Source organism: Haemorhous mexicanus, chromosome 2 (assembly GCF_027477595.1).
Source record: "Haemorhous mexicanus isolate bHaeMex1 chromosome 2, bHaeMex1.pri, whole genome shotgun sequence".
Classification (NCBI taxonomy): Eukaryota; Metazoa; Chordata; class Aves; order Passeriformes; family Fringillidae; genus Haemorhous; species Haemorhous mexicanus.
In genome coordinates this window covers 4,282,849-4,309,095 of record NC_082342.1, presented here as the reverse complement: position 1 = coordinate 4,309,095, position 26,247 = coordinate 4,282,849, and the positions used below count along the sequence as shown (strand labels likewise).

At 40.7% G+C, this 26,247-nt stretch overlaps 1 protein-coding gene across 3 annotated transcripts in view; it reads right to left on the bottom strand.

The window, feature by feature from the left end:
- Positions 1-26,247, bottom strand: part of CRYBG3 (crystallin beta-gamma domain containing 3) — an 81,619-nt gene that overhangs the window by 4,890 nt on the left and 50,482 nt on the right. For all 3 annotated transcript variants that reach the window (XM_059872060.1, XM_059872044.1, XM_059872052.1), the window contains 11 exons: positions 25,840-25,979; positions 24,453-24,567; positions 23,406-23,441; positions 22,575-22,708; positions 20,691-20,817; positions 16,722-16,864; positions 15,087-15,213; positions 14,055-14,087; positions 9,994-10,103; positions 9,335-9,461; positions 2,615-2,754 (listed from right to left, as the gene is read on the bottom strand). In XM_059872060.1, coding sequence (XP_059728043.1) covers positions 2,615-2,754; positions 9,335-9,461; positions 9,994-10,103; positions 14,055-14,087; positions 15,087-15,213; positions 16,722-16,864; positions 20,691-20,817; positions 22,575-22,708; positions 23,406-23,441; positions 24,453-24,567; positions 25,840-25,979 — 1,232 coding nt within the window. The remainder of the gene's footprint in view (positions 1-2,614; positions 2,755-9,334; positions 9,462-9,993; positions 10,104-14,054; positions 14,088-15,086; positions 15,214-16,721; positions 16,865-20,690; positions 20,818-22,574; positions 22,709-23,405; positions 23,442-24,452; positions 24,568-25,839; positions 25,980-26,247) is intronic.

Genomic DNA, 26,247 nt, shown 5'->3' with positions numbered 1-26,247 from the left:
TGAATGCCTGACTCATTAACTCCTCTGAGCACAAGCAAGTGCTGGTTTCCCAGGTTACCTGTTGTACAGGTCAGCTGCCAAGAACATGAGGGATGGCTGTGCTCTGAGTCAGTGAAAAACACCCACAGCCTCACAGCACCTGGAATTGCTTTTGCCCAGTGCCCACAACTAAGAGCCAGCCCTGCTCAGGCCTCCATGGAGGCTCAACTGTGCCAGCTGAGAGCTGCCTGGCAATGAGGCTGGATCCCTGTTACTTCAAACAAAGTCCACACCTTCTAACAAACAGGTATTCAGGGCAGCCTGAGCACCCCTGTGTCTTCCTTGTACTTTGAACATATTCCTGGCTTTTTTCCCCTAGCAATGACTTCTGTCAAGTCACTGAGAATTCACTGTTAACATTACCTTTGGAGCATGAACAGTCTCATGTGGAATGCAGTTTCAAAGCAGACATTTATAGGGAACAGAGGGGAAAGACTGTGACAGTGATCACCATCTGAAGCCAAGCTGGGCTCCTGGCATTCAGTGACACAGGCAGAACCCATCTCTGCTCTCACACAGGCTGTGCCACCTCTCCCACAGCTCTGAGAACCCCAGCACCCTTTGCAAAGGAAGATTCCAGGTTTGTGCCTTACTGAGGTAGCCAGTTGGCTCAGGAAGGAGCCTTTTACCTAAGCCTGGCAACAAGATGCCATAGGAGTATTTACATGAATCTCTGCTATTTGCCCAAAGGTGACAGCAGGCTTTGGGACCAGGAGCCAACAAAGCCTCTAAGTCTGCCTTCCTGAACTCTGAATCCCAGATAAGGCAAACAAACCCCTAGGACATCCCACACTCACCTGACACCCTCAGCCTTTAGGCTACCTGTGTGCTGTGCGGGATGGGGACAGGCTGTGGAAGTCTCCTGTGAACTGTTAAATACACTGATATCCTTTACTTAACAGGTGTGGTGTTCTGTGGCTAGCACAGCACATGGTGCAATGAAAATGACACAGGTAAACCATGGAAAGGCAACACTAAAAATCAACACACCAGAAATCTCTTGCACAGTTCAACTCAGCTCAGACTTCCCCCTCAATGATTTTTACTTTGCTTCAAGTGAAGCTGTGCAACACAATTTTTCACAATTTAGAAGAGATTTTTATGCTTCAGCAGCTCAGGAAAAAAGCCACAACGCAAGCACGAAGTGTTTGAGATGGATCAGTGCAAGATGAGCTCCCTCAGTAGTGGACAGACACAAAGAAGATGAGCAGAGGGCACTAGAACTGAAACCCAAGTGCACAGGTGAATTTGCACACATGCATAAAGCAAAAAGCATAATTTTAGCTATGGATTATTCCTCTACTATGAAAGTTTTGAGAATTTTTACTAATAAAACCCTTTTGAAAAGGGTCCATCCCTTCTCAAAAAACCACATTTTACCTTTCACTGTTTTTTTTTTGCCAACTTAGGTTTTGCAAACTTTGATGGGAAAGCCTAACAAAGGCAAAGGGAGAAATGCAAAGGGCCAGAGCAAAGGCTGAGTGTAACCCAGCCATGGCAAGGGATGTTGCAGTGCCCATTGGTGCTGAGCTGCTGCTTTGCAAAGAGCATTGACCAGAGTCTGAAGTGGGGGAGCCTCCAGAGCTGTGTTACGCCATCCTTGGGAAAATCTTTACTCTCTTTCCTAGGAAGCATCAAAAAAAATCTCAGAGGAAACCCAGCATTTCTGCCCTGAACCTATCCCAGAGACAGGGAGGCACCTAACCTGGCATGGATACCCAAAAATGAACAGAAGGAGGCAGGAGGGGCTGGCCTGTTGCATTCTCCTGTGCTTTCTTGCCACGTGGTCCCAAAACCATCACCCTTCCTTCAGCCAAGTGCTGGGGCAAAGAGATTGAATTTCCAGACAACACACACTTCTGCATTTTCAGCAAAGGTTCAGGCTGGAAGTGGTAGAAAAGTTGTGAACTGGCACAGCTCTGTGGGGAAGTTTATGTTCACTATTTTCTCAAGAAAATTACAGCCTTGCCCATGTGGAAACGGTGGGGAAAGGTCAAACATAAACATAGGAAATGTGTGTCCCATTAGGAGAACAGCAGTTTCCAGCCACTCTCAGTTGCAGGATGAGACTCTGCAGGTTATTTGCTGCTGCTGTGGGTGTGGAGGCTGAAAACCTGGCTGAAAACAGAACACTTGGGAGCTCTTCCAAAAGGTGAAAGGGGGAGACGTGGAAGAGGTTAGAAGGTCACTGCTGCAGATGTAAAATGTTTTCACAGAAGAACCTGGGTGTACATTCACACTCCTGGAGAAGGGTTAAACTAATAACAGAAGCAAATAATTGTTCCAGCTGTCAGATCCACCCTGAGCCCCTCTCAGAAGCTGCTGCTTCTTTGGCAGCCAGTCAGCACATCAAGCTTCCCTGAGCCACTGCAGTAGTTTAAATCACTGCAGTTTATAGCTGGCATTTTACAGCCTGTTAATAAAGGCCCTCCAGGTTTACACTACCTGCCTTGTAAAGTCTGTGCCTCAGAATAGAAGTTAAGAATGTAAACCATCCTATGAACAAGGCAATAATCATGAGACAATGTTAGCTGCTACACTGCAAAACTGACAGGGGTATTTCTTCCATACTTACAATCCACTTCTCACCCACACAGACTGGGTGTAAAAATGAAGGTCCTCGTTCAAAACAGAATTGACTGCTTCACTGAAGTGCAGCTCTCTGCCCTTGCAGCATTCCAGGCTGAACAGACTGATGGAAGGCTCAGCAAAAACCTGGGGGAGAAGGAAGGAAGAAAAAAAACCCACAAAGTTTTAGTGGGAATAGTACAATTTAGTTGTTAGATACAATGCACACATTGGCCCACTTCAGCTGAATTTCCTACAATGCTTCTGGGTTAGCTTGTGCTCCCTCAGCAAATGTTACAACAAGGGAAAACCCCAGAGCACACAGACCTGAAACAAACTGCATTTATCAGTGGCATGGTCATCAGCATAGTGCCCCACTGACACAGGCCAGGCACAGGGAGTCACCAAGTGATGCAGAGGCCTGTTTGGAAAAACCCATTTTGATCAGATTTGTATCATCAGGACCTTGATTGCTTTTCAAAAATCCACTTTATTTACTTATTGATGGAACATGCACCTAAAATAGTGAGTCAAATCAAAGTCTACTGTCCACAGACTTCAATTAGCTGTAGTTCACTGCAAAATTTTCAAGTAGCTACAAATTATAAAAGGTCAGAAATGTCAATTAATAGGTTCTCAATGTTTTTAACAGACATTCCCATTTTTTTTTCTGTCAATCTTGAAGGAAGAGCATAATAAGTCAATTCTATAATCTCATGTAGAATTGAAACATTTTTCACTTAATGCCCTTTTCTACAGCTGACAGATTGCCTGTGAAAGCAAATAAAAAGATCAGTTTGCATAAAAATGTGGTGCAGCTATAAGGACAGCAGAAAAACAGAGGAAGTAGATTTAAATACACCAATTCCGTGCCCTAGTACAAGAAATACTTGTACAATGCTTCAGCATTTTAACTTAAAACCAGAAGCAAAAGTACCTGCAGTTTACACCTGGAAAGGAAGAGGGAACAGGTCTGACTAACTCAGTGAGCTGCCTCTCCAGGAAAGGCACCTTCTTTTAGGAGATGTTACCCTGAGATAGCTGGCTCAGGCAAAATCTGGGATTTCTCTTGCAGCAAAGACATGGCCTCAGGTGAAATAAATGAAACAAAATCTTGAATTAAAGTTGACACAGGCACTGAGCAATTAAGGGAAATTAATTTTCATGTTTGAAGAGGCACATGGAGTGTAGGGAAGTGCCTCTGAAAAGCTCAGGGGTGTGTCAGGACATATGAATTTGCTTGACACTGACTCAGCACAGTTGGTATGCAGCTGGTTGGTCAGATTCTGCCTTCCTCTGCCAGCCAGTGCAGGGACAGCCCAAGTCAAGCAACACTGCAGGGATAGAGAGCTCACTGAGATATTTTGAAGAACAGCTTGGGATCATCCACTCAGAGAGATTTTTAAATCCTACTGTGCTCCTCAAATCTAATGTTACACACCAGAAGGGATCAAAACCTGTAATGTTTTTATTTTGGAATGTCAGCTCTTCCCACGTGCCTTCTGCTGGATGGGCTGGATCAGATTTACAGAGGGTGGCTAAAGGCTCACTTTGAAAGCCAGAGCAGCAGGCCTAGTGCAGACAGCTACTCTTGAAGTTGCTTTGCTCAACCAGGCAGAATCATCACACTCCTGTTTCTAGGAGCCCTGGCACTGCCTTTCACCTGAGTGGACACCAGAAGTCTTGTCCAGAACAGGCCCAACAGTTTTCACAAGTGCATTGCTGGCCATGAGAATCACCATTTGGCATCTGGAGTGCAAGACATTACTGCCCAAACCTAAATATTGATCCTGCTGTTGCAACACTGAGGATGTTAACAGACAAGGCTGCTGTACCAGATGGACAAGTCACCTGACCCAGGATATCCACTTAAACACCAGGAACCACAACAGCAAACTGCTGGAGTCAATTAAAGTGATTCCAGCTCTGCTGTGGTTGTGACTGAGAGCTCTGAGAACTCCCTGTCCAGCTGCTCAGAGTCCCTGACACACACACACCACTGATGGCTCTGATCCCTCTGTCCCAGGGGGACCTCAGCAGAGATGCAGTGACCTTGCAGGCACCAAGTCCAGAAAGAAACCAGGCTGCTGTGCCAAGCCCTGAGCTCTCCTGTTCCACAGCCATATATAGAGCACTGCACTGATTCCTCACCTTCTGTATTCCCTTCTAGGCCAACAGCTGGCAGCAGTGACTTTGGCCTGGCTTTTTTCTCTGACTTTGTTTTCACAGCTCCATGGAAACTGGGAACATTGAAAAACAAGGTTTGGGGCTATGCTGTTAGACTGGGAGGCATCTTGTTCCCAGCCTTTCTTGCAGAATGCTGAGGAACATTTTCACCTGAAAGGTGAGCCAAAGACATGTATATTTACCTATTCCCATGTCTAGGTCAGCATTACTTTAGCTTCTTTTCACAGTTATTTCAAGGAAAATACCTAATATGCCATGCTTTGGGAAAAGATTGCCAATTGTGAGAATAACAAAGCACTACAGAATTTCTTAACAGTTTTTATGTGTGAAGGAACTGACTGCCCCTTTGCTTAAACCAGCACCAATAACACTTTAGGAGGTTTTGTTTGTCCTTTTTTTTTCATGCAACTATCCAGAAAGAAACTTGAAGGGATTGATTATATTCAAGAGGCCAGTGATTAAGGAAAGCTATATTTACATAGCATTTCAAGATATGAGCAGCCTTGTGAACTGTTAAATACACTGATATCCTTTACTTAACAGGTGTGGTGTTCTGTGGCTAGCACAGCACATGGTGCAATGAAAATGACACAAGTAAACCATGGAAAGGCAACACTAAAAATCAACACACCAGAAATCTCTTGCACAGTTCAACTCAGCTCAGACTTCCCCCTCAATGATTTTTACTTTGCTTTAAGTGAAGCTGTGCAAAACAATTTTTCACAATTTAGAAGAGGATTTTTATGCTTCAGCAGCTCAGGAAAAAAGCCACAACGCAAGCACGAAGTGTTTGAGATGGATCAGTGCAAGATGAGCTCCCTCAGTAGTGGACAGACACAAAGAAGATGAGCAGAGGGCACTAGAACTGAAACCCAAGTGCACAGGTGAATTTGCACACATGCATAAAGCAAAAAGCATAATTTTAGCTATGGATTATTCCTCTACTATGAAAGTTTTGAGAATTTTTACTAATAAAACCCTTTTGAAAAGAGCCCATCCCTTCTCAAAAAACCACATTTTACCTTACACTGTTTTTTTTTGCCAACCTAGGTTTTGCAAACTTTGATGGGAAAGCCTAACAAAGGCAAAGGGAGAAATGCAAAGGGCCAGAGCAAAGGCTGAGTGTAACCCAGCCATGGCAAGGGATGTTGCAGTGCCCATTGGTGCTGAGCTGCTGCTTTGCAAAGAGCATTGACCAGAGTCTGAAGTGGGGGAGCCTCCAGAGCTGTGTTACACCATCCTTGGGAAAATCTTCACTCTCCAGGCTTAGCCAGCTCATCACTTATAAGTGCCTTTGCTGGAGCTGCTCCTGCCTGGCTGCTCCCTTCAGTGTGGGATGGATGCCTGGACAATGCAATGTCCACGGTCCAGTCCCAGCCACACAGAGTGACTCAGTGCCTAGCCCTGGGAAACTGCAGGTAGTTTTTGTATCTGATTTCTTTATTTGCCTCACAGGAATGCTGGGAGATTAGTTAACAGCTGTATTTAACTTAGAGAAGATAATGTAGAAATACAAGGATTATCACGATTGATCAGAGCAAGAATAAGGAATGCCTCAGAAGAAAAGAGAAAAAAAACCCAACCAAACAAAGAAAGCATTGCACAACCTACAACCTGGATATTATTTTTGGTTTTAGAAACCAGGAGACTGGTTTAATTTACAGGTTGAAGGTAACACTTCAGAAGGAAAGTTAGTTGCTCATTGCAAGAATCCTGGGCATTTTTGTCCATGTAGATATCACCAAATATGACAGGGAGTTTGTCAAAACAACACACCTGAGAAAAGGCAGCACCAGAGTTGAACTCCCCATTGCAAGATTATCTATCCTAAAAGATTAACCTCCTCAAGCAGCAAACACTGGAGAAATGCCCCAATAAGCAACCATGGCCCAGCTGCCTTCACTTGCTCCCTTGCAGCTGGGCAAGGGCCCACATTTCCTTTCCATGAATCCACGGCAGTGCAAAAGGCAAGTCTTTGCTGATGCAGGCACAGAAACCTGCACCTCTGCAGCAACTCTGAACCTGCCTGCAGGAGGGCTGTTAACAACAATTCAACTGCACATTTCATCAACAAGCTTTGCTGGAAGAGTGCTTTGGGATTTTTTGATGAAAGGAGATGAGAGGCAAATGGCATCAGTGTCACTTGTTCCTTCGTTGTACCATTCTGTTACTCCACAGCTTTTCCTAAATGCTCTGAGGATGATGAAACAGCCCAACCTCTATTTGAGCAAAATGGAACAAAGCACAGCTAGGGCCTCCTAAAGATTTGGTTTGAGTATTGCACACTTTGGAGAATAAGGAGTGATGAGAGAGAGGAAACTTCATCAGGAACAGAGGAAATTGGTTGCAAAGATGTGCTGAATTCCTTCATGATGCCAGTGCACAATAAATGGGGAAATAACCAAAGTGGCTATTAATATTAACTTGAGTTTCTTGTAAAATGGGAAAGTGTGTGTGTAGAGGGTGTGGGAGAAGCATGCCATACTTAAAAAATGTATTTAAATGCTGACAACTTCACTTTTCACCAGACAACACATAAAACACCCCTCCAAGAGCTAAGAGCCAGAATAAAAATGAGCCAGCCTAAAATACTGTCACTGCAGTGAAATAATCTAACTATCACTACTGTGAGCCTATTTTTTTATCCAAATCATTTTGCATTGCTCTGAAAGTGTTGGGGGTTTTTTTTCTAATTTTTTTCTATTTTAGTTGGACCGACTCAATGATTTAGAAGGAAAATTTTAATTTTGTTATGCAATTAAGGTCTTAGAGAAATTACATTTCTGGGAGTTTTCAAACTAAAAATCAAAAGTTTGCTTTCTTCAATAGAAACAAATCGGTTTTTTTCCTATTTAGTGCAGTTGTTATATTTGTTTGCATAGTTGGCTTCCATCAAAGCTGCATTTTCTATAGAACAAATGGAATGTTCCCAGCGTGGGACTCCTCCACAGTTCCACTTGCAGCAATTACATCTCACTGAAAGGAGAGCAGGAGACAATGCACATCCAGGGCTTGGTGTCAGGGTTAAAAGTTCTCCTTCTCACACATAGGCTACCAGGGGACACACCTTAGCTCTGAAACGAGGCTGGTATTCAAAGCTGAATAATGGAAGGGGTTCCCAACACCACAAATGAATTCAATACAGCCACACAACAATTGCACTTGGGAACAGGCTTGCTCCTCTCTGGAATGAGCTAACAGAAATATGCTGTAATAGAAGGGGCTCTGTTCCAAGAACTGTTGACAATACTCAGAATTAACTGTGGCTGCTCCTGGCCGTGACCTGCTGTATGCTCTGGGTCACGTCTGTGCCACACCAGGGTTCCCTGCACTGCCCGGGGGGCTCTGAGGACAAACAGGTAGAGATCAGTGGTATTTTATGCTGTTTAGTGCCTTGAATTTGTGAAATACAAGGGCTACTATTGGCAAGAGAAGAGCCAAACTAAGAGGTGCAAAAGCAGAGGAAGATGTGTGTGAGCTCCCCACACACAGCCTGCCAAACAAACTTCTTCCAGGGCCTGGCCCTTGGGAAACAAGGGCTGCCAGCAGTCTCCTACCATGCCAAACTTCATATTTACTTCCCTGTGAGATTACAGGCAGGGGGATTGGGATGACGCCTACTATTATTTGATGTCAAAACTTCACTTGGATTTGGCACAGCAGAGTCCAAAAGCCTAACTTGAAAAGGAGAACTTTAATCTAAAATCCAGGCTCTCAGCAGGTGGGAATCTCTGTATCTGTACAGTCTAGTGAAAAGTCCAGCTCTCAAATTTGAGCTGTACATCCTTCCCACCACACCCATGGATTTGGTGTTTGCATTTGCTTGGGGATTGGGGGTTTTTTGGGGGGCTTTTTTAATTTGGTTGGTTGGGTTTTTTTGCTTTTCTTTTTAAAAGCTGTTCACAAATGGTAAAAAGGACTTCATACGTGAAAAAGCTGAACTGAGTAATCCCACAAGTCTAGCTCCATAGGAGTTGGATTGAAGGACACACACCACATGAGCTGATATTGTGTCCTGTGATCAGGGAAGGAGGAAGTTCTGGAGAACCTGGTGGCCAGAGAGGAGGGGGCAGAGAAACCACTTGCTTCTCTTTTACCAAATGTTTTACAGTTCGTCTTTGATGCTCCTGCATGAGAGCACACCAAGATGTGGAAGAAAGGCACAGACATCACATCAAGACTGCAGGTTTGTATGTCCTGTGTGCAGGATTACAATGGGATGTATAAAAGGTTGTATCTCTCTTGTTCTGGAGGGCCAAAAGCATTCCTGTCCAACCCCCTGGCCGTGGAGGATCTTGTGTCTCACTTGTAAAAAAGAGAACAGCTTTAAACCCAGAACACCCAAGAGCAGCTACAAGTGTCCTCGTGCAAGTGTGCACACAGCCTGACCTGCTCCCAACCCAAAAAACCCCGTGAGCCAAGAAAACAAACCTCACTCTTTTCCCTAACTGGGAGTTTGTTTAGGGCAAGTACTCACTTCAGACATCTGACAGGGAAAAGGGTTCCGAAATGTTATTTTTTTTCCCCAATAAAGTCTTACATATTGAATAGGCTTGAGGGATTTGATTGTAGCACTTGGGCAGCCACAGGAACTGAGGTCAACATAGAGGCCTTCTTCCAGCACACACTGATTGTCAGTGGTTTCCCCTTTGTAACACAGGAGCCAACTGCAAGAATAATGGAACAAAAAAGATAAGCTGCTCTAGCTGCTTATTTACAGTATGTTTTTCTCAAGATTAATACTTGCTAAGGACAAAAGGAATAAAAAATTCTCTTTGTACTCATCAAGCTTTAAGTAAGGTGACTTGAAAGGCTATGCAGCAAAGCAACAAAAACAAACAGCAAAATCAATTTGTGTGGTACAGAAACCTCAGTTCCAGAGTCAAATGACGTTGAATGGAATTCAGACACTTCCACTGTACCAAAGTTCTCAAAATCTGGAATAAATTCTAACTGGAGTTAAAAAAGAGTCATGGTAACTGTGCAAACCTTCCCCAGGGAGAGCAAAATGCACAGCACCCAAACCAAGGAGAGGATGAGAGTTCCTGAGATGCCTTGCAGGACAAAGGGTCTAAGACATGATGGAAGATGATGGGCATGTGTTATGTGCTTTCTGTGGCCTGAAATTTTGTAACATTTGAAAAAAAAAAAAAAATCATTATACTGAAAATGATGGCATGTAAAACAACAGACACTTACCATCCCCGGAGAACCTTAAAAGAACATGGTATGAATGATGTAAAATCAGAAACTTCTGCTGTGAAATCTACACATGCTCCTTGGAAATGTGTATTACTGAAAGCTTTGAGCTACAAGAACAAAACAAAACAAAAACAATGACTAGAAGGAAAATGAATACATTATCATTAATGTCAACAGAGAAAGCTGTACTCTCAGAGAAGTATCCATTCGATTCACAAAGATACAATTAACTGAATGAATTGTCATTCAAAGAACCTTTTACATTTTATACAGCTGCTTTATTTTTAGAAATATATCAAGTATTTTGTCATCTCTGGGCTGGCACAGGAGGCTTCCCAGAGATGCTAAGGCAGGCAGAGTTATCAAGTTTAAGTTCAACTGCAGCAGGAGGGGGCTCAGGCAAAAATGAGAAGAGTAGGACTCAAGGCTGTTATCATCCACCCAAAGTCCCCCTGAACTGCAGCTTAATTCTCACTACAGCTCAGCAATCCAGTGCTCAAAGCAGGATGGGGAAATGCTGGTCAAAGATACAGAGCTGCTAATGACAAAAGTGCCCTGAAATCTTCTGTGATCACAGTGGTTGCATGTGGCTTTCCATTTCAGAACTAGCAGGAAGATTTCTGAAGGAACTGGGGACCTCTGAGGTTCAGCCAAGCTGCTTTTGTATGTCATGGTAAAGAACTGCAAGTCACAGTGAACCACACCCCATCAGTAAGGGGTGATCAGTTCATCCCTAAAAAGCAAGAAGGCTCAAAATGTTGCAGCAAAAGAAAAACAGAAAAAGCCAAACAGACAAAAAGACCCCCAAATCAACCTCCCAAAACACCAGCCTTCCCCAAACAAATAAACAAAAAGCCCAAATTAACAAACCCACCCCAAAAAATCCCAAACCAAAAAAATATACAAAAAAATCTCCCTAAAGCCCCCACCAAAACAATAAGAAATCCTGGTATGATGTAGGCTATGATCTATAGCAAAGACACCCAAAATTCTGTACCCTTGGGCTGCCACTGTGTAACTGAGATGAATTTCATTTGAAACCCTGAAAGAGAGGCTGGAAAAGAATGAAAAATTGAAGTGTATCAAGAGAACAGCTCAAATTCTGTAATGGAAGAAAAACACGATGGCTGTTGCAAGAGCTACTTCCCCCTTCATGCCCCAAATTGGCCAAGCTTCCTGCCAAAGAAAAGAAATCAAGTGCTTTTGCCAGCACAGAGTGAGAAGGCCAAACACAAGTGTCAGCAAATGATTTTATGGAAAATTTCAGTCTATGTTTTTAAAAGAAATGAATGTTTCCTGTTACAAAGAACAAGAAAGGCTTAAGCTGGCCTTGCAGGCTATGAGTGCTAATTGGAGAGCAAGGAACAGCTACAATAAAATGAATAAAGTGTAACTGACTTTTCTGTAAATACAACTGCACTGCTATGTCACAAAGCACCTATTTAAGCTGTAATTACACTGTATTTTCTACCCACTCATCTTCAAGTTCTTTACAAAAGGGAATATATATACATACACACTGCCTCTCTTTCATAGCCCACGTGCTATGGCAAAAGGCTTTTAAGAAAGATTCACAAGTCATTTTAACACAGAATTTATCTGGTAATGAATGAGGGTCTTAATTTGACAGAAGCTGGGGTGGAGCAGTGATTCCTCAGTGCAAACACTGCAATTAGTCTCCAACTGCAGCCATCTCCACTTTGTCAGGGTCTGACATTAATGTGTGAGGTTTCACTTCCCAAAAGTCCAAAGGACAGAATATTAAAGTACAAATGCAGAGTTGCACAGCAATTATCTCTGTTTCCTACAGCATCTCTACAAGTCACCTGCTGCTGAAAGAGGCTTTGTTCTTGCTGAGCAAAGCTTTATTTTAATAAATGAAATGAATGGCTTTGCAGAGTTGGTGATTTCTTACACTCTCTGTAGTCGGTTTATTAGGAAGCTTGGCAGGCAGAAAAGGTCAGGGGAGTAATTCAGAGATGTAAGAAAATTTTTTTTTGCTTTTCAATTTCTGATAAGAAAACAAATGAAAAAAATTACACTCTTATAGACAGTGCAAACAGCTCCCTTAGTTCAGACATATGCTTATTAAAGGTGGGAGAATGTATAATCATTCAAAATACCCAATATATGACTTACTCAAGGGTCAAACATCAGGATGTTTAAGGATTTGCCACTTCATATGCACCATGCTTAGAAGTTCCAAACTAAGAGACTGGTTTTCATGCAGAAAACTTTAATTTTACTCTGAATGTGAAATTCTTGATATTTATCTAAGGGCCTGTCTTTTACTTATCCTAAATGATTAAATGTTTTCCCTTTAAAAATTACTCCAAATATTTCCCTTATAAGAGCTGTAGTGATATGAAATATGTTCTTTCCTCCCTAGCCCCAAGGCAGAATCCTATGAAAACCAGAATTGTGATAAGTCAGGATAGTAATTTTTTCACAAATGGTGTTAAGACTGTTATTAAAGACCACAAGAGGCAAAATGCAATCCAGTACATGTCAGTATTTAAAGGTGTCTGTGCACATACACACACACACAGGTTTTTTTCACATTTCTGGAAATAAAAAATCCTGTAAAGCACAAGTTATTGAAACTTCAAAGGTTGGAACTGATCTTCAAGGTCTGCAACACTGGAATAATACACTCAAAGAATAGATTTTGGAAGATCCTGAAAAAATGTAAGAATTTGAGATGAAAATAAAATTATCTTCAACTGCTTAGACCCCACCAGTTTTACCTGAGTCAGTTATTTCATCTGGTATCATTTACCAAGGCCCTCTGGTGAACAAACTTGCAAGTCTTTGGATTCAGCTGCAAACTGCCATGTGAATAGGCTGGGCAGGAAGTCAGTGTTTAAGGCTAAAATAATACACCAATTATGTCTTCAGACAGGAAACATTTCCTGTAGTCCTGGGTTAATCATAAAATGGTAGAATTGGAGAAAAAGGAGGGTGTGGTCCACCTGCTAAGTAACACAATGCACATTTCCCATCCAAGCAAGAAAGAGAGAAATTGTGTCCAGATGACAAAATACTTAAGTGTGCTGAAACAGAACCACAGAGCTCTAAAGAATCTTTTGTCTGAAAATAAGTCATATTTCTTGAAATAAATTCTCCCAAATTTGCTTAATTAAAAGCATGTCAGAGAGAGCAATAAAATCACTCAGATCATCACCCATGCTAGCAGGACAGGAAAAGATCAACCAAACAACTCATGCTGGATGAGGGAAGAGCCCTGCTGGGACAAAACATTGCAGGGAACACAGAGCACACATGGTGATGGACACAGAGCAGGTTTGTGTAAAGGCCCATCAATGGAATATAACCTTGTGAGGTAAGGACCAGAGTGTAAGACCCTAAACTAACTCATTTTTGACACTCAGAGTGAATTATAGGGACTGCTTTCTCTTGGTAAGGTGTCACCAAGTAGGACAGAACTTTCAGGGAAACTGTCAGAATGTATCATAGATTTATGACAGATTTGTCATTATCAGGATGTGTCCAGGTAACCTCTGATGTTACTGTAACAAAAAGGGAAACTTAAGGAGCAGCTCTACCTGCTTGGAAGACTTTGGAAAACAGAATTACCAGCATCTAAAAATAAAAAACCCAACTTTCAGGTGTTGATGCATTTGCAGGTTTGAAATGTGCAGTTCCATTTCCTGCAGTTTCTATTTTCATCTTCACCTCACACATAAACACAGGAGTGACAAACTGGATTGCAATGAAAAATAATGGAAAGAAAGTCTGCCATAAAGAGAAGGATGAATGGATGGGATGGTGAGTTTCCAGAAACAAGAGGGAAAAAAGAGGAAAATCAATAGCTATAGAGATCCAAAGTCACTCAAAATCTATAGGACTGCTTGCATTTTTGGGGATAGAATACTAAAGGGTATGATCCAGAATAAAGCAAAGACCAGAACATTTAGCAGACTTTTATCTCTCTACCAGTTTTCTCCATCACTGATCTGCTGTAGCAAGGTGACAATATTGAAATTAATTGTTAAGCGTAGTTTAGTACTAGAGACTGTTATGTAATGCCAACTTACCAAATGTGGAGGCTCATTTGTCCCAAGGGGCTCCTGCAACAATAAATACATATACACACATTAGAAAGCCCCAACATTAATTACAATTCATTTCCTAGGAGACATGCCTCGTTGCCTGAAATTTGTAAAGTACAAACTCAGGAGCAGAGGAAAAAAAACTTCCCATGCTCTTGGCACAATTCTCTTGCCCAATTTCTGCCATGAGCTGCCTGTAAGCTCACAATTACCTGCCTGATTGTTCAATGCCTTCCACACAGAGAACTTGCATCAGCATTAATTAGTTCCCATAATGTGCATTAGAGTCCATGTAAATGTCTCTGCATTTACTTTTGAGGCTGTTTCTTGAAAAAAAGACAGAACTGAAACCAACAGATGACACCTCTCTCAACATGTATTCTTCAAAACAAGGTTAAGTATTCCTTTTGCATTCCTATAATTTATTACTTATTAATAATTTATTACTTAATATCATTTAATACTTATGGCTGTAGAATGCCTTTGTTTTGCATTAGGGTTTTGACAGCGCTGGCACTAATCTGCTTGGGTGAGTTGGCACTACCTTGGATTGAATAATGGATTAAAAATATTTCCTGTCTTTTTTCACTGTATCTAGTACAAATATTTTAGCAGAAAAGTAAGGAAAAAAAAACCCCAACAGAATTCTATTATGTAACAACACAGGCCAGATAAATTCTCAAGCATTTTTAAATACATTATAAATTACTATGTTTAAAGGCAAATTAATCTTTCCAGGCCTGGCTATTTTCTCCATGTATGCAGTCTGCCAAAGGGAAATTCTTCTTATGAAGTTTTCCTGACAATTTTCTCAAAAGACAAGAAAGATCTGCAGTGTCCATTTAAGTCTCCATCCTGAACAGACTCATTATGCCTTCCATGAGGGTCTTTGAATTGTTTCCAAGCAAATAGACAGGTTGTTATAATGTAGGCTCTCTTGTTTAATTATTATGGTAAACTCTGAACTCCAAAGGTCTCATTTCTTTTAAGGTTTTCCCTTAAATTCTGGTAACTCACCAACTTAACAGGTCGAATTGACATGATGGTTTTACTAGATCCTCCCCAGTCAAAGAAACATTTGTATTTTCCTTTCTCCAACACATATTGTTCTCCACAGAAATATTTCTGCTGATATGCCACCCACCTGGAGAATGACACAAAAATTAAACTGAAAAAATTGCATTTTTCTGAGTAGTTTGATAACAATAACAGCAAGTCAAGCACAACAGAATGTCCACCTGGCAGACAGTGCAGCACTAAACCTGATGAGAGGCACAAAACTGTCACACACTTGATTTTCTGCTTTTTCCTACTTCAACAAACAAGATTTTGGGTCTCTGCCTTCCCACCAAATTCATGGTGAGAAGATGCCCTGCTCAGAAATTCAGAGGAAAGACACTTAATTCTTAACTTTTTGAATCTCTCTTAATTGAATTTTTGCCTGTTTGGCATCCCCCGGACAGGGCTTTCTTGCAGCTTTTCCACTTGGATTTAGGAAAAATGGTGCAAGAAGAAAGTGAGGTAACTGAGGAAGGCTTGAGGAGACTAAGCAAAAGCCTACAATAGCTGGCAGTTCAAGCTTCTCCCAGCCTGCTTTCTCTCCTGCAATTTAAGAAGAAAGAAACCCCAAACTAGAGGGTCCTTCTATCCCGGCACAGTGGCAGAAGCAGATGGGGGCTGGTCAGAAAGACACCTCTAAATCACTCACCTTTGGTGGTGACACCTCTCTAACTCACCCAGCACCGGGACTGTTTTACTAGGGATATAACAGGACATGTCTTTACTCATTTTACTTCTGTCACCCACTGACAAATTTGTTTGCTACTAATTTATCTAATGTGGTTTTTTTAACCTCCTGGTGCTCTCTCTACCACAGTCCCTTCAGCAGCAAGTTCCAGAAACTCACTGCCTCTGGTGTAGGAAAAGCTTTTTTCCTTCCCATATCAAAATCAGCTTTAAAGCAATCTCTAGGTCTGTAAAGCATTTCCCCCAACTGTTGTCATGCAAGATTCTGTGAAATGCATTAATCTTGTCTTACCACCTTCAGGATTTTGCAGCTCTCATTTGTATCCACCCTCTCCAAACTGAGTCTCAGCCTTTCACTCTTGCACCTAATCCTCATGAGACACTAATCACCCATCCCTACATAAGCAGTTCAGGTCCCCCACTTCACAGTTCCTGATCCCCACCACCATTAGGGTAGTTATGACAATATGAATACTGCATTTTAAAAATTACTACTAAATGTCTGAAACCCACATGATTTCACAGTGCTCTTTTCCCTTAATGTCTTCTATGTTTTAGTTTTTATAGTTCTATAAAAATTTTTTAATTTTCAGTGCCAGCATTCTAAATTTATTACACAGCACATCTCATCCTTTCTGGACAGGCTCTACATGTCCCAAAAATTATACCAGTTCTTAATATATTTAAAATATCTTTTCAGTATTACTGCCATGGAACTATGTGACTCCTCTGGGGGGACATCACAAACTTTTCTATGAACACGAACACTTAGATCCAAATCAAGGTGTAGGCATGAGAGCTACAGAAAACAAAAATTATAATTTCCCTTCCACTACCCAAGGAAATTTAAAGAAACACTTTTCTCCTCCAAATATTTAACAGTTCCATGTATTTGAGCAGACTTACACTCCACTTTTCACAAGAATCGACCTCGTCTCAGGGCCAAATCCAGCCTGCTCCAAATCAGGGATTTCTTCATTGATGATGTCAAATGCTTTCCCATCTTCATCATCAGACTGGAAAAGTGCCACTGAAGACTCTATGAAATCCTAAGAGGCAGCACAGGAGTTAGAAGACTGTCCCAGCTCAATGACTCCTCAAAACACAAAACATTTTGGGACAGAGTTGTAGCCAGAAAGACAGCATTTTATAGAGCTTGAAGGGACTTGGCTCCCTGGTGTGGATCTGTATGGGATATTTTGGCATTGAAGTTCTGGAATAACTGGAAGCTTGGCAATCTGGTATGGCCTTCAGGGGTTTGCACTGAAGGGGGAAAAGAGTCTGCTGCCCCTGAGCATCATCCTTCCCTCTTTGAGGATGGCTCAGAGTGCAAAGATGCCTGTGTGGGAAGGAGAAGAGTTAAGAAGAAAAGAATTTAGCACTGATCTTCTTCCAAAAGCCTGACAAATAACTACTCCAAGCATGACCATGACTATATTTTTTTTTACTAAACTTCTCCTTCCTCATCCCTTTCCAGCAACATGGCAATAATTATGGAAAGGAAAAGCCTGGGCAAGATCACCTCTCCAGCACAAGGGGTTTGTACTTTTTGGATACATCCACTATAGCTATAAATAAATCCTGCTTAACACTGCCACATTCTCTCTTACATAGCTGTGTGACACTGCTTTGTGCTTTCAGCCAGCTTACTTTCTTGGCCAGATTACCTGCACAGCCTCAGATTATTTGAATTTGGGTTTCAAATCTTCAGCTTTTTAACTTAGCAATTTTAAGCACACAGTTCAGTTCCTGCTTGGGAAAACAGAAAACAACAATGCATTCACTTTACTCCTTTAACTTTTAACAGAAAGCAGGAACTCAATTTCAGTGTTTCTCAATCATTCAACTGTGTTATAAATTGAAACTAAGTCCTGCAAACAAGAAACAATTGCTGTCAAATAACGTGGCTGACAGGGACTCATGAACATATGAGGACTCCACCATGGGTATTATTACATTAAACTCTGAGAAAACAAAGATTTATAAAAGATTTATCAGAAAACACCTACAAATTAAGGCCAAAGCAAGCATGCAGCCAGATTAATTTGGCCAGGTGAACCTGATCAGACAGGCTCTTTGAAGGACACCATGTCTTTCACAGGACACATCACAATGACTAATGAAAACCAATTTCAGACTGAACACTTGACTTGGCTCAACTTCTCTGCACTGTTTACAGGACAGTAAAAGGTGATGGAATGAATTCTGGAGTAAAACTGGTTCTCTTACTGTGTTGACCACTTCCTTCCTTCATTTATTTGAACTCTTAAACTGTTGCAACTATTTCAGGTATACTAGAAATTAAAGTGACAGGTCTGGAAAAATCATCATGAACAACTGCAGCTTCAGACTACTTTTTAGGAAAAAAAAAAAGAGAGAAGGAAAGAACAACCCAACTAGTGCAGTATTACTGCAAATGCAAACCAGCTACTCTTAACAGTCCTAAAGCAAAAGAGTACCCAAAAAGTCAGAGATCAAATCTACAGATAATTTCCTTAACTAAGTTTATAATACTGAAATATATCCACAGTTGTAATTAATTTTAAAACATCTTTTAAATTCAGCCATCACTCTTTTCTGCCTGAACTTCCACTACAACTTCACTGACAACAAGCAATAGGAAAAATACTTTTTAAGACTTTCAGACCAAGGCAGATCATTCTAGACTTGAAAACATTAGTGGGAAAGCTCCAAAGGCAACATACTCAAACTTTGCTCTTTCACTGAGCCATGGGGAATACCATGGGCAAACCCCAGTTTGAAAGGCATTTGACACTGCAGAACAGAAGCAAATGCCACTGTCCCCCAAAGCAGATCACAGTCCAGACTGCTGCCTGCCCCCAGGAATGGACTCTGCATTTGACTCAGGTGTGTTCAACACAGATGCTGGCAGGCAGCTGGCAGCAGCTGGAAACCCCACAAGATCTTTTTATCTCTGCTTCCCAAACACCCCCTGAAGCCCCATCAGCCCTTGTGAGGGTTCACTGCAGGAATATTCAAGTGAGCCAAAAGCTGAGAGCCCTTACAGCATGCTCACATGTGTGCACCACTTCACCAGTGCCTGGGGAGGGGGATAACAATATCCCTGTGGATTCTGAGACCATTGCAGCCTTTACCTTCCCCTGACAGAATTCCTGAGCTCAGGGAGGAGAGCCAGGACATTTGCTGTGCAGTGAGGGGCCTCAAGCACACAGAGTTTGGATTTATGCCCGGGTCCCCTTGAAACGGAGTGTTTGGTACTAAAATATTTTTAAAATCCAGATCTTTGTATGACATACAAAGTCCCAAAGGAAGCATATGGCCAGCCTGGGCACTGCCCTGTGTGCTGCACATTGCCCAGAGGGAGGCAATCTGCTGGTCAAGCCAAGCAACACAGTGCCAGGGCCATTACTCATTTTGTTGGCAAGCTGGTTGCTTTCAGTTATGCAGCAAATTAAAGGGAATTATTCCTTTTCACTTCTATTATCAATAGGTAAATATTTATACATATTGATAAGCCAAGTGGAATGATATATGTTGATATATGACTGTGAATGATTTTAAAATGTTTATGACTTGAGCCTTCTGACTCTTTTAGATGCAAGTTAAATTAAATACATGACATGGAAGGTCATTCTTGCTACCCACATGCATGATTTTAACTTGAATTTATGTTCTTTGCCAAGAGAAAAATCTAAAAAGATCAATTTAAGTTGCTCAAGTATCCTATATACAGCTGGAAAAGAGAGGAAAACTAAGATTATTCAGTAACTGAATAGTATTCTGCACATTCAAAATGAGGAATCTGAAGAAATTTCCTACCTACTTTTTTCTCAGAAACCTAAAAATAAATTATTTAGAGAAGAATATTTTTCTTGAATTCAATTCATTCTCCTATCTTTATTTTGATAGATTCTGATTATAAATACAGCTTTTGCTAGGTGCCTGTCATGAAAAACAAACCTGCAAATTGTGAATTTAAGTATGGCCTTCTGGGGCTCACATTTAATTTTTATTAAATAAATAAAAAAAAGACTGTTGAGACAGTGAGTTTGCTTTAAATCCCCATCTTCAATTTCCACAAAATTCCTGGCTCAGGAATATCACATCTCCTCAGATGAGGAGATGAGTAATCTGAGTTTACAAAACTGGGTAATATCAGAGTGAACAATTTTAGTCTCAGAAGAACTTACTCTTTGCAGCTGTATTTAATGCTCACAGAGTTGCCATTATAAAAAAAAAACAACCTTCAAACACTTCTACAAACAAACAGAAAAAAACCAACCCAAAACAAAGGAAATTATAAAGAAGTTCTAACCCCATGTTTCCCCATTGCTAAAAAATCTAACTTTGCTTCCAATAGCGGACTCTTACAAATAATTTTTATTATTATTATTTCATCCTTGCCTCCACTAAACACATTTTAGTAGCAGGGATTTTTTACCACGATTATTTTTGCTGCCAAAATTTTCTGGCAGAAAAATCACAGACAGAGGGTAATGCTGTTTTAAGGCTTACAACAGCTGCTGCATTGAAAAGCTATTTTTGTTTTAATCAAGAACCACTCTGTACACTCAGGCACGTTATGCTTTTAAGAAAATTCCATTTGAGAGATTCAAATAGCTTGAGGTGCAGGACTGAGGTACTTGGAAAATCTGGCAGGTAGACAAGGAATTCTGCATGATACAATTTTTGTATGAACTTCACAAAGACTGTTCAGAACCTGCTTCTTCCTTAGTGCAGTCTAGATTTCAGCCAGTAGGAAAAGAATGAGGATGAACACGGGCAAGAGATGGAATGCCTCAACCCAAGGCAGCTGTACCATTACAAAGAATAACCTTGCTCTTTACGGACAGGGCTGTGCATACGTTGTGAGAAATCCAGGTGAGTACTTACAGCCTGAAGGAAGCGGAAGGAGAGCAGGGCACTGTCACTTCCCCCCCAGGAGCATCTGTCCTCATAATCTCCTTCCTCCAGCAAGAACTGATGGCCTTTGTAACGTTCCTTATCATAGGCAACCCATCTGTGGCAGCCCCACAACAAAAGAAAAGATAAGTCAGTGAAGGCAAAACAACTGAACACATGATTTTCTCTAACAAGTAAAGGGAGAAGAGAACCCCCCCAAATACACTAAAATGAGTATCACAAACCCAGCCAACGAACAAAGCAATGCTTGTTTGGAATCACAACAGGCACCCATGAAGTGTTCTTTGTGGATCAAAATCCTGCCATGTGATTCTTTATCCAACAATAGTTGATTTATGTAATGCTTCTCCATGTACCTCCTCTCAACCAGCCACGTGCCCAACAGCAATATTTGGTACCACAGAGCCCAGGATGCAGATAGATGCCAAAACTTTCAGTGATAAAAACACAAGCAGTGGATCTCTTCAGTGTGCTAATAAATGATGAGACCCCACCCTTGCTGGAGCTGGTGACAAAATTAACAGATTTCAGCAGAACAAGATTTTGCCTGCTTATATTTTTTTGCTTTAATCTAAAACTGTATACATATAAAGAGACAAGCAAATTGAAGATATAAACCATATTGTACATGAAATATGTTTTAGCAGTAAACAAATAGAAATTTTCAAAATATTTTGGAATAAATAGATAAGGCTCTGTTAAAAGAAGGTGTTTCCTTATCAACTTCAAAACACTAATGGATGTCAATTTTAAAAAGTGCTTCTCCCACCTTTTTTCTTGCCATCATTTCTTTTATAAAGCTTCTTTGTAAATATTAGAATTGCTGTACAAATTCTGTTGGCAGTGAAATTTGGCAGGCAGGGATAGCTTTACTTTTAGTACCATTTGGTTTACATTAATTCAGCTGTTTATGTTACCACAGCACTAAAAATAAAAGCTGCCACAACAGACAGAACAATGATTTTAAATAATCTGATGCTTCCCAGATAGTGAACACACAATGCACTTATGAATAGATTATCTGATAGTGAACACACAATGCACTTATGAATAGATTATCTGAGTATTAACAATTAAGTTTGTTTTGAATTTAGTGCTCATAAAATTCTGACAGCAGCCTGAAAGGATGTATGTTATTCCATCCTTCTGCTGAAGTGGAAAATCCCTTATGAAACAAAAGCAAGATTTTCTGAAAACTGTTTTATTACTGAAGTCTTAGGCAGAAGCCAACATCCTGCCTGCTCTCAGACAGTCCTGTCCTGTTGGGAGAGGGTGAAAGAACAACATGAGGGATTGGTGGCTGGTGCTGAGTTTACCTCAGAGCATCCACCTGTGACACAGGTGTGACACAGTCCTATGTGTGTGTGACACAGGGAGGGGCAGGACAACACAGAATCCATCCAGTGCCTCAATTAATGAATATAACAGCACATTCCCAATGCCAGATAGAATGCAACAGCTGGCAGAGGAAAACCATTAGGACAATAAAACAGTTTGTAGGTTTCAGAGGTATTAAAATGTCAAACTGAAGACTGACCACACCTACCCAAGGTCATTTCAGCAAATTAAGGAGAGACTACCAGAACTATAAATCAATACAAATTAAAGCTCTGTGTGAACAAAGTGGCCTAATTTATTGGCATCCAAATGGTAAACACTGACTTCACACCTTTCACACATTTAGCTTGGTAGGCTGAAAATTGAAGAGCTGATAATAAAAGAAATATACACTCCCTTCTTTTCAAAACATTTCACCTGTGGAAGTCTCCAACCATCCCTTAGTTAGCACTTTTAAGCATGTAATTATGCTTCTCTGTTTTAAAATAAATAAATAGAGAAGTAAAATATACTCACACTCCACCAATTACACGTAGTGATCCAACTTCCTGAAACTCCTCTTCACCAGCAAACAGTGCTGGGACAGAAGTGATGTTTTCTGAAAACTCTTTAGACCATCCTCCAAAGTGGGTTTTCTCATATATTATTATCTAGAAAACACGATGTTGAGCTTAATCCATCAAAAGTAGACAAGAAGCCTCTCCCTGTACTTTGCTGAAGTTATTTCCATGACTGCAGTTAACAGCCCCTTCAAGTTCCTTATCTGCTGAATCACACAGATCAGCTATTATCAATATTTGTATCTGTTGCAGCATTTATTAGAAAAACACCCAAGTCATGCATGTATTTGTATAATTAAAAGTTACCTAAAGCATTAGCGTTTTTGTAGAAAAAGGAGGAAAAAGGAGCAATAGCTCTGGATCAGCTTTCAGCTCCTCAAATCACAATCATGGTCTCACAACTCTTGTACTGGAATAGGGGCTAGGATTGAAGGGTTCTATTCCTGTCCTCTTCCTCCCTTCCCTCTCCTTTTCTTTTTAAACTCAGTATGTTAAATGGGAAAATCTCCCCCAATCCCTTTATCATTACAGTGACTAATGTGTCAAGTCAGAAAAACTCATTTTATAGCAAATTCACACTTTCCTAGTAAGAGAAAAAACAAACTACTGGTACTTTTACACCTCATCAAACACTAAGTGAACTTGACAGCATTAAGGAATTTTTCTTCAGCAGCAAGGACTGAATAGTTATCAAAGATCACACACCAAACAAAAGGAAAGCAGCTTTCATAAAGATTTCATATTCCCAGTGTGCTTATATTTTATTCTGAATGCCCTCTGTGCTTACCTTGACATTCATTGGCATTTGCACCTTTAGTCCACCCTGAAAACAGATGGGGGGAAAAAATAGATATTTATATTAAACCTCAAGTTCCACTCTGACACGTGTTTTACAGTACTATCAGAGCATGAAGTCTTTCCAATTATATTCACCACTTTCAGTGCTGGCTATAGATTTCAAAAGGCCAGGCACACTATAAACCTGACCTACAAACAAATCAGTGCACTGACAAACCTCTTAGACTGCAAGCAATTTCAAAGTATCCCTTCATGGCCTAGAATTCTGAAATAAATGTTTTTAAAATAATTGATACTGACCAATTTTTAAAATTAACTTTTAAAGCTTTGTTGTATGCATTTCAAATTTCTAAAGCACAAATGGTGCAACACTAGAAGAAAGAGAAAACAGCAGGAGAGAGAGAAAATATAGTCTGACATATTCATGTTCATGGTCAAAGAGCAAATACAACAAATGCATCTTCTCTATAAATGTGAGTGAATGATGCCCTGTGAGGGAATAAGAGACTGACCTCACTTGAGTGACTAAAGAGACAGCTATTAGGTCTTACTCCTTCATGGCTTTTAAACTGTCTTTCTGTGGGCTTGTTATGTACACAGTAAAATCTCTCTCACATACAGATCCAAGTGCTATCTGTCAACACAAAAACCAGCTGCACCTCCCCAGATTTGTGTGCAGAATTATTCTACTGGGTAATACAGTCCTTATCTGGTCTTCCATCTCCAGTAGCCCCTAACTGAAAAAAAGAAAATAATAAACTTCAGAAGGGTTTTTTGGTTAATTATGTGGTGTTGGATGCAATAAAATGAAGAGCCTTTCTGTCTTATTTGACCTCCCAACAACAGGAGTTTCCCAGGAAGATGCTGGGGGGTGCAGAAGCCTGACAAGTCACGGTGACCAAAGCAAGCACACCACGGAGGATTAACCTAGAATGAACGTCAGAGCCCAAGCAGTATTTAGGTCAAAACATCTGGGGAAGCAACAATAAAAAAAAAGGAAGGCCCACAACTTATTAGGGAATTGTGAAGTCCTCACCATTCTTAAGGGACGCAGAGATTTTACATCTGCTGAAGGAATTTCAGGTGGTGAATCGCATTCTTCCAAAACTGTCATCTCTCCCTTGTAATTCAAGTCTGAATAAGCAAGCCATCTACAACAGTAAGGATAAATGACTCAGTCAGTTCATCAATCACATTCCAAATACAAAGATCTTATTAATGTTATTTTCCTTTTTGTACTCATAAGAGCTAGATAATGTTTGAGACAGCACATCATAACAAAGCTGTATTTAAATATGCTGTTAGGAAGATCTCAGATACTTTTTCTTAGTCCAATCTAAATATAAAGAGAAGAAAATTACCAATTTGTTCACTCACTTAAAAAAGCCAGCTTGCTACTCTATGAGTATTAAAAAAAAAACCAGTACTGAGGATGAGACGTTTGCATTGAATTTTATCTAAGATTACCACCCTATGAATTAAAGGGCTTCTTACATCAGCTCCATGTAACTTTTTTCAGTGGAAGTTATTAAAGAATGATTATTTACAAGAATCCTTTGGAAAGCTTTTGTAATTTTGACATGAGGATTAAAAATGCTGTGAGTCCTTCAGACTGTTGTAAATCAAAAAGAAACCTGAATGTAGAAGCTGGACACAGGTTTAGGAGACCACACAAGGAATGGAGGAAGAGGCATGGAGCCATATGGAAAATTATTTTCCTAAAACTACCAAGTGTTGTCAAAACTAAGACAGGACTCTGTTTTTAACTGCTTTACCACCCCAAACTTCACAGAATTATTGTGAGATTGTGGGAAGGAAGTCTTGGCTCACATGGAAAGGCAAGACTCCTGTAATAGAAGAGCTGCTGTCATTCTGCAATTACTTATGGGAAGAGCCACACAACTCCCAAACTTCAGGAACTGTGATGCTTTGGCCCAGGGAACAACAGCCCATTCTGCTCAATACAGGGAGTTCTGGGCTGCCCAGGGGCCTGTGTCATACTGCATCACCTCCTTCCAGAAAGTCAGGATCTGGCCGTAGCTTGAGAAACGCTTGGGTGATGTAACACTCCTTTTCTGGTGCGCAGCCCCACTATTATGGTTGTAACAGGGTGGGTAACTCGGGAGAAGTATCTATTCTCCAATGAAATAAAAGCTAATTACAGCTGAGTTGCTTCCTCTATTTATAAAGCTACTCAAATATGGAATTACTGAAGACATCTGCCAGCAACTAGGAAAAAATGCCTTCAAACAAGGAGCCCACAGAACACAATGCTGACATGCAGGGCTGGGAATATTTAATGTATGTTTACTAATTTCTGGCAAAACCCCCCAAATATTGTTCATGTTGCTGACTGATTTTCCTCCCCTGATATTACTCTTCTACCTGCTGGCAAAATGCTGTTAAAAAGGTTCAGTACTCACACTCCTGATCTGACTCTTATATAAGGGTTTTTCTCAACATCCAGCTCTTCTAAATTGGCAACTGCACCCTGTATGCAGATGGGAAGTCCCTCTGTATTACCAGCTGCCAGGCAGAACTCCACCTCTGGAATGCCACAGTCCTGTGGAAACAAATCAAAGGGTAATGTTCATCCACACTTCCAGACTCTGCCCCCAAACAAACATTCTCTTTTTTTGCCCCATCTTCTCACCCGTTCTCCAACCTTCATATAATAGAAGGGTTTTATTCTTTTTAAAATGGAGGCTGGAATTTTTAGAAAAGCCAATGGAGGTAAATTTCCAGCTCCCACTAATTTTCAAAGAAGAAATTTATGGCTGTCAGGCTATTTGCATAAAGGCCAGTTTAAATATTCTCCAACCAAATATTTT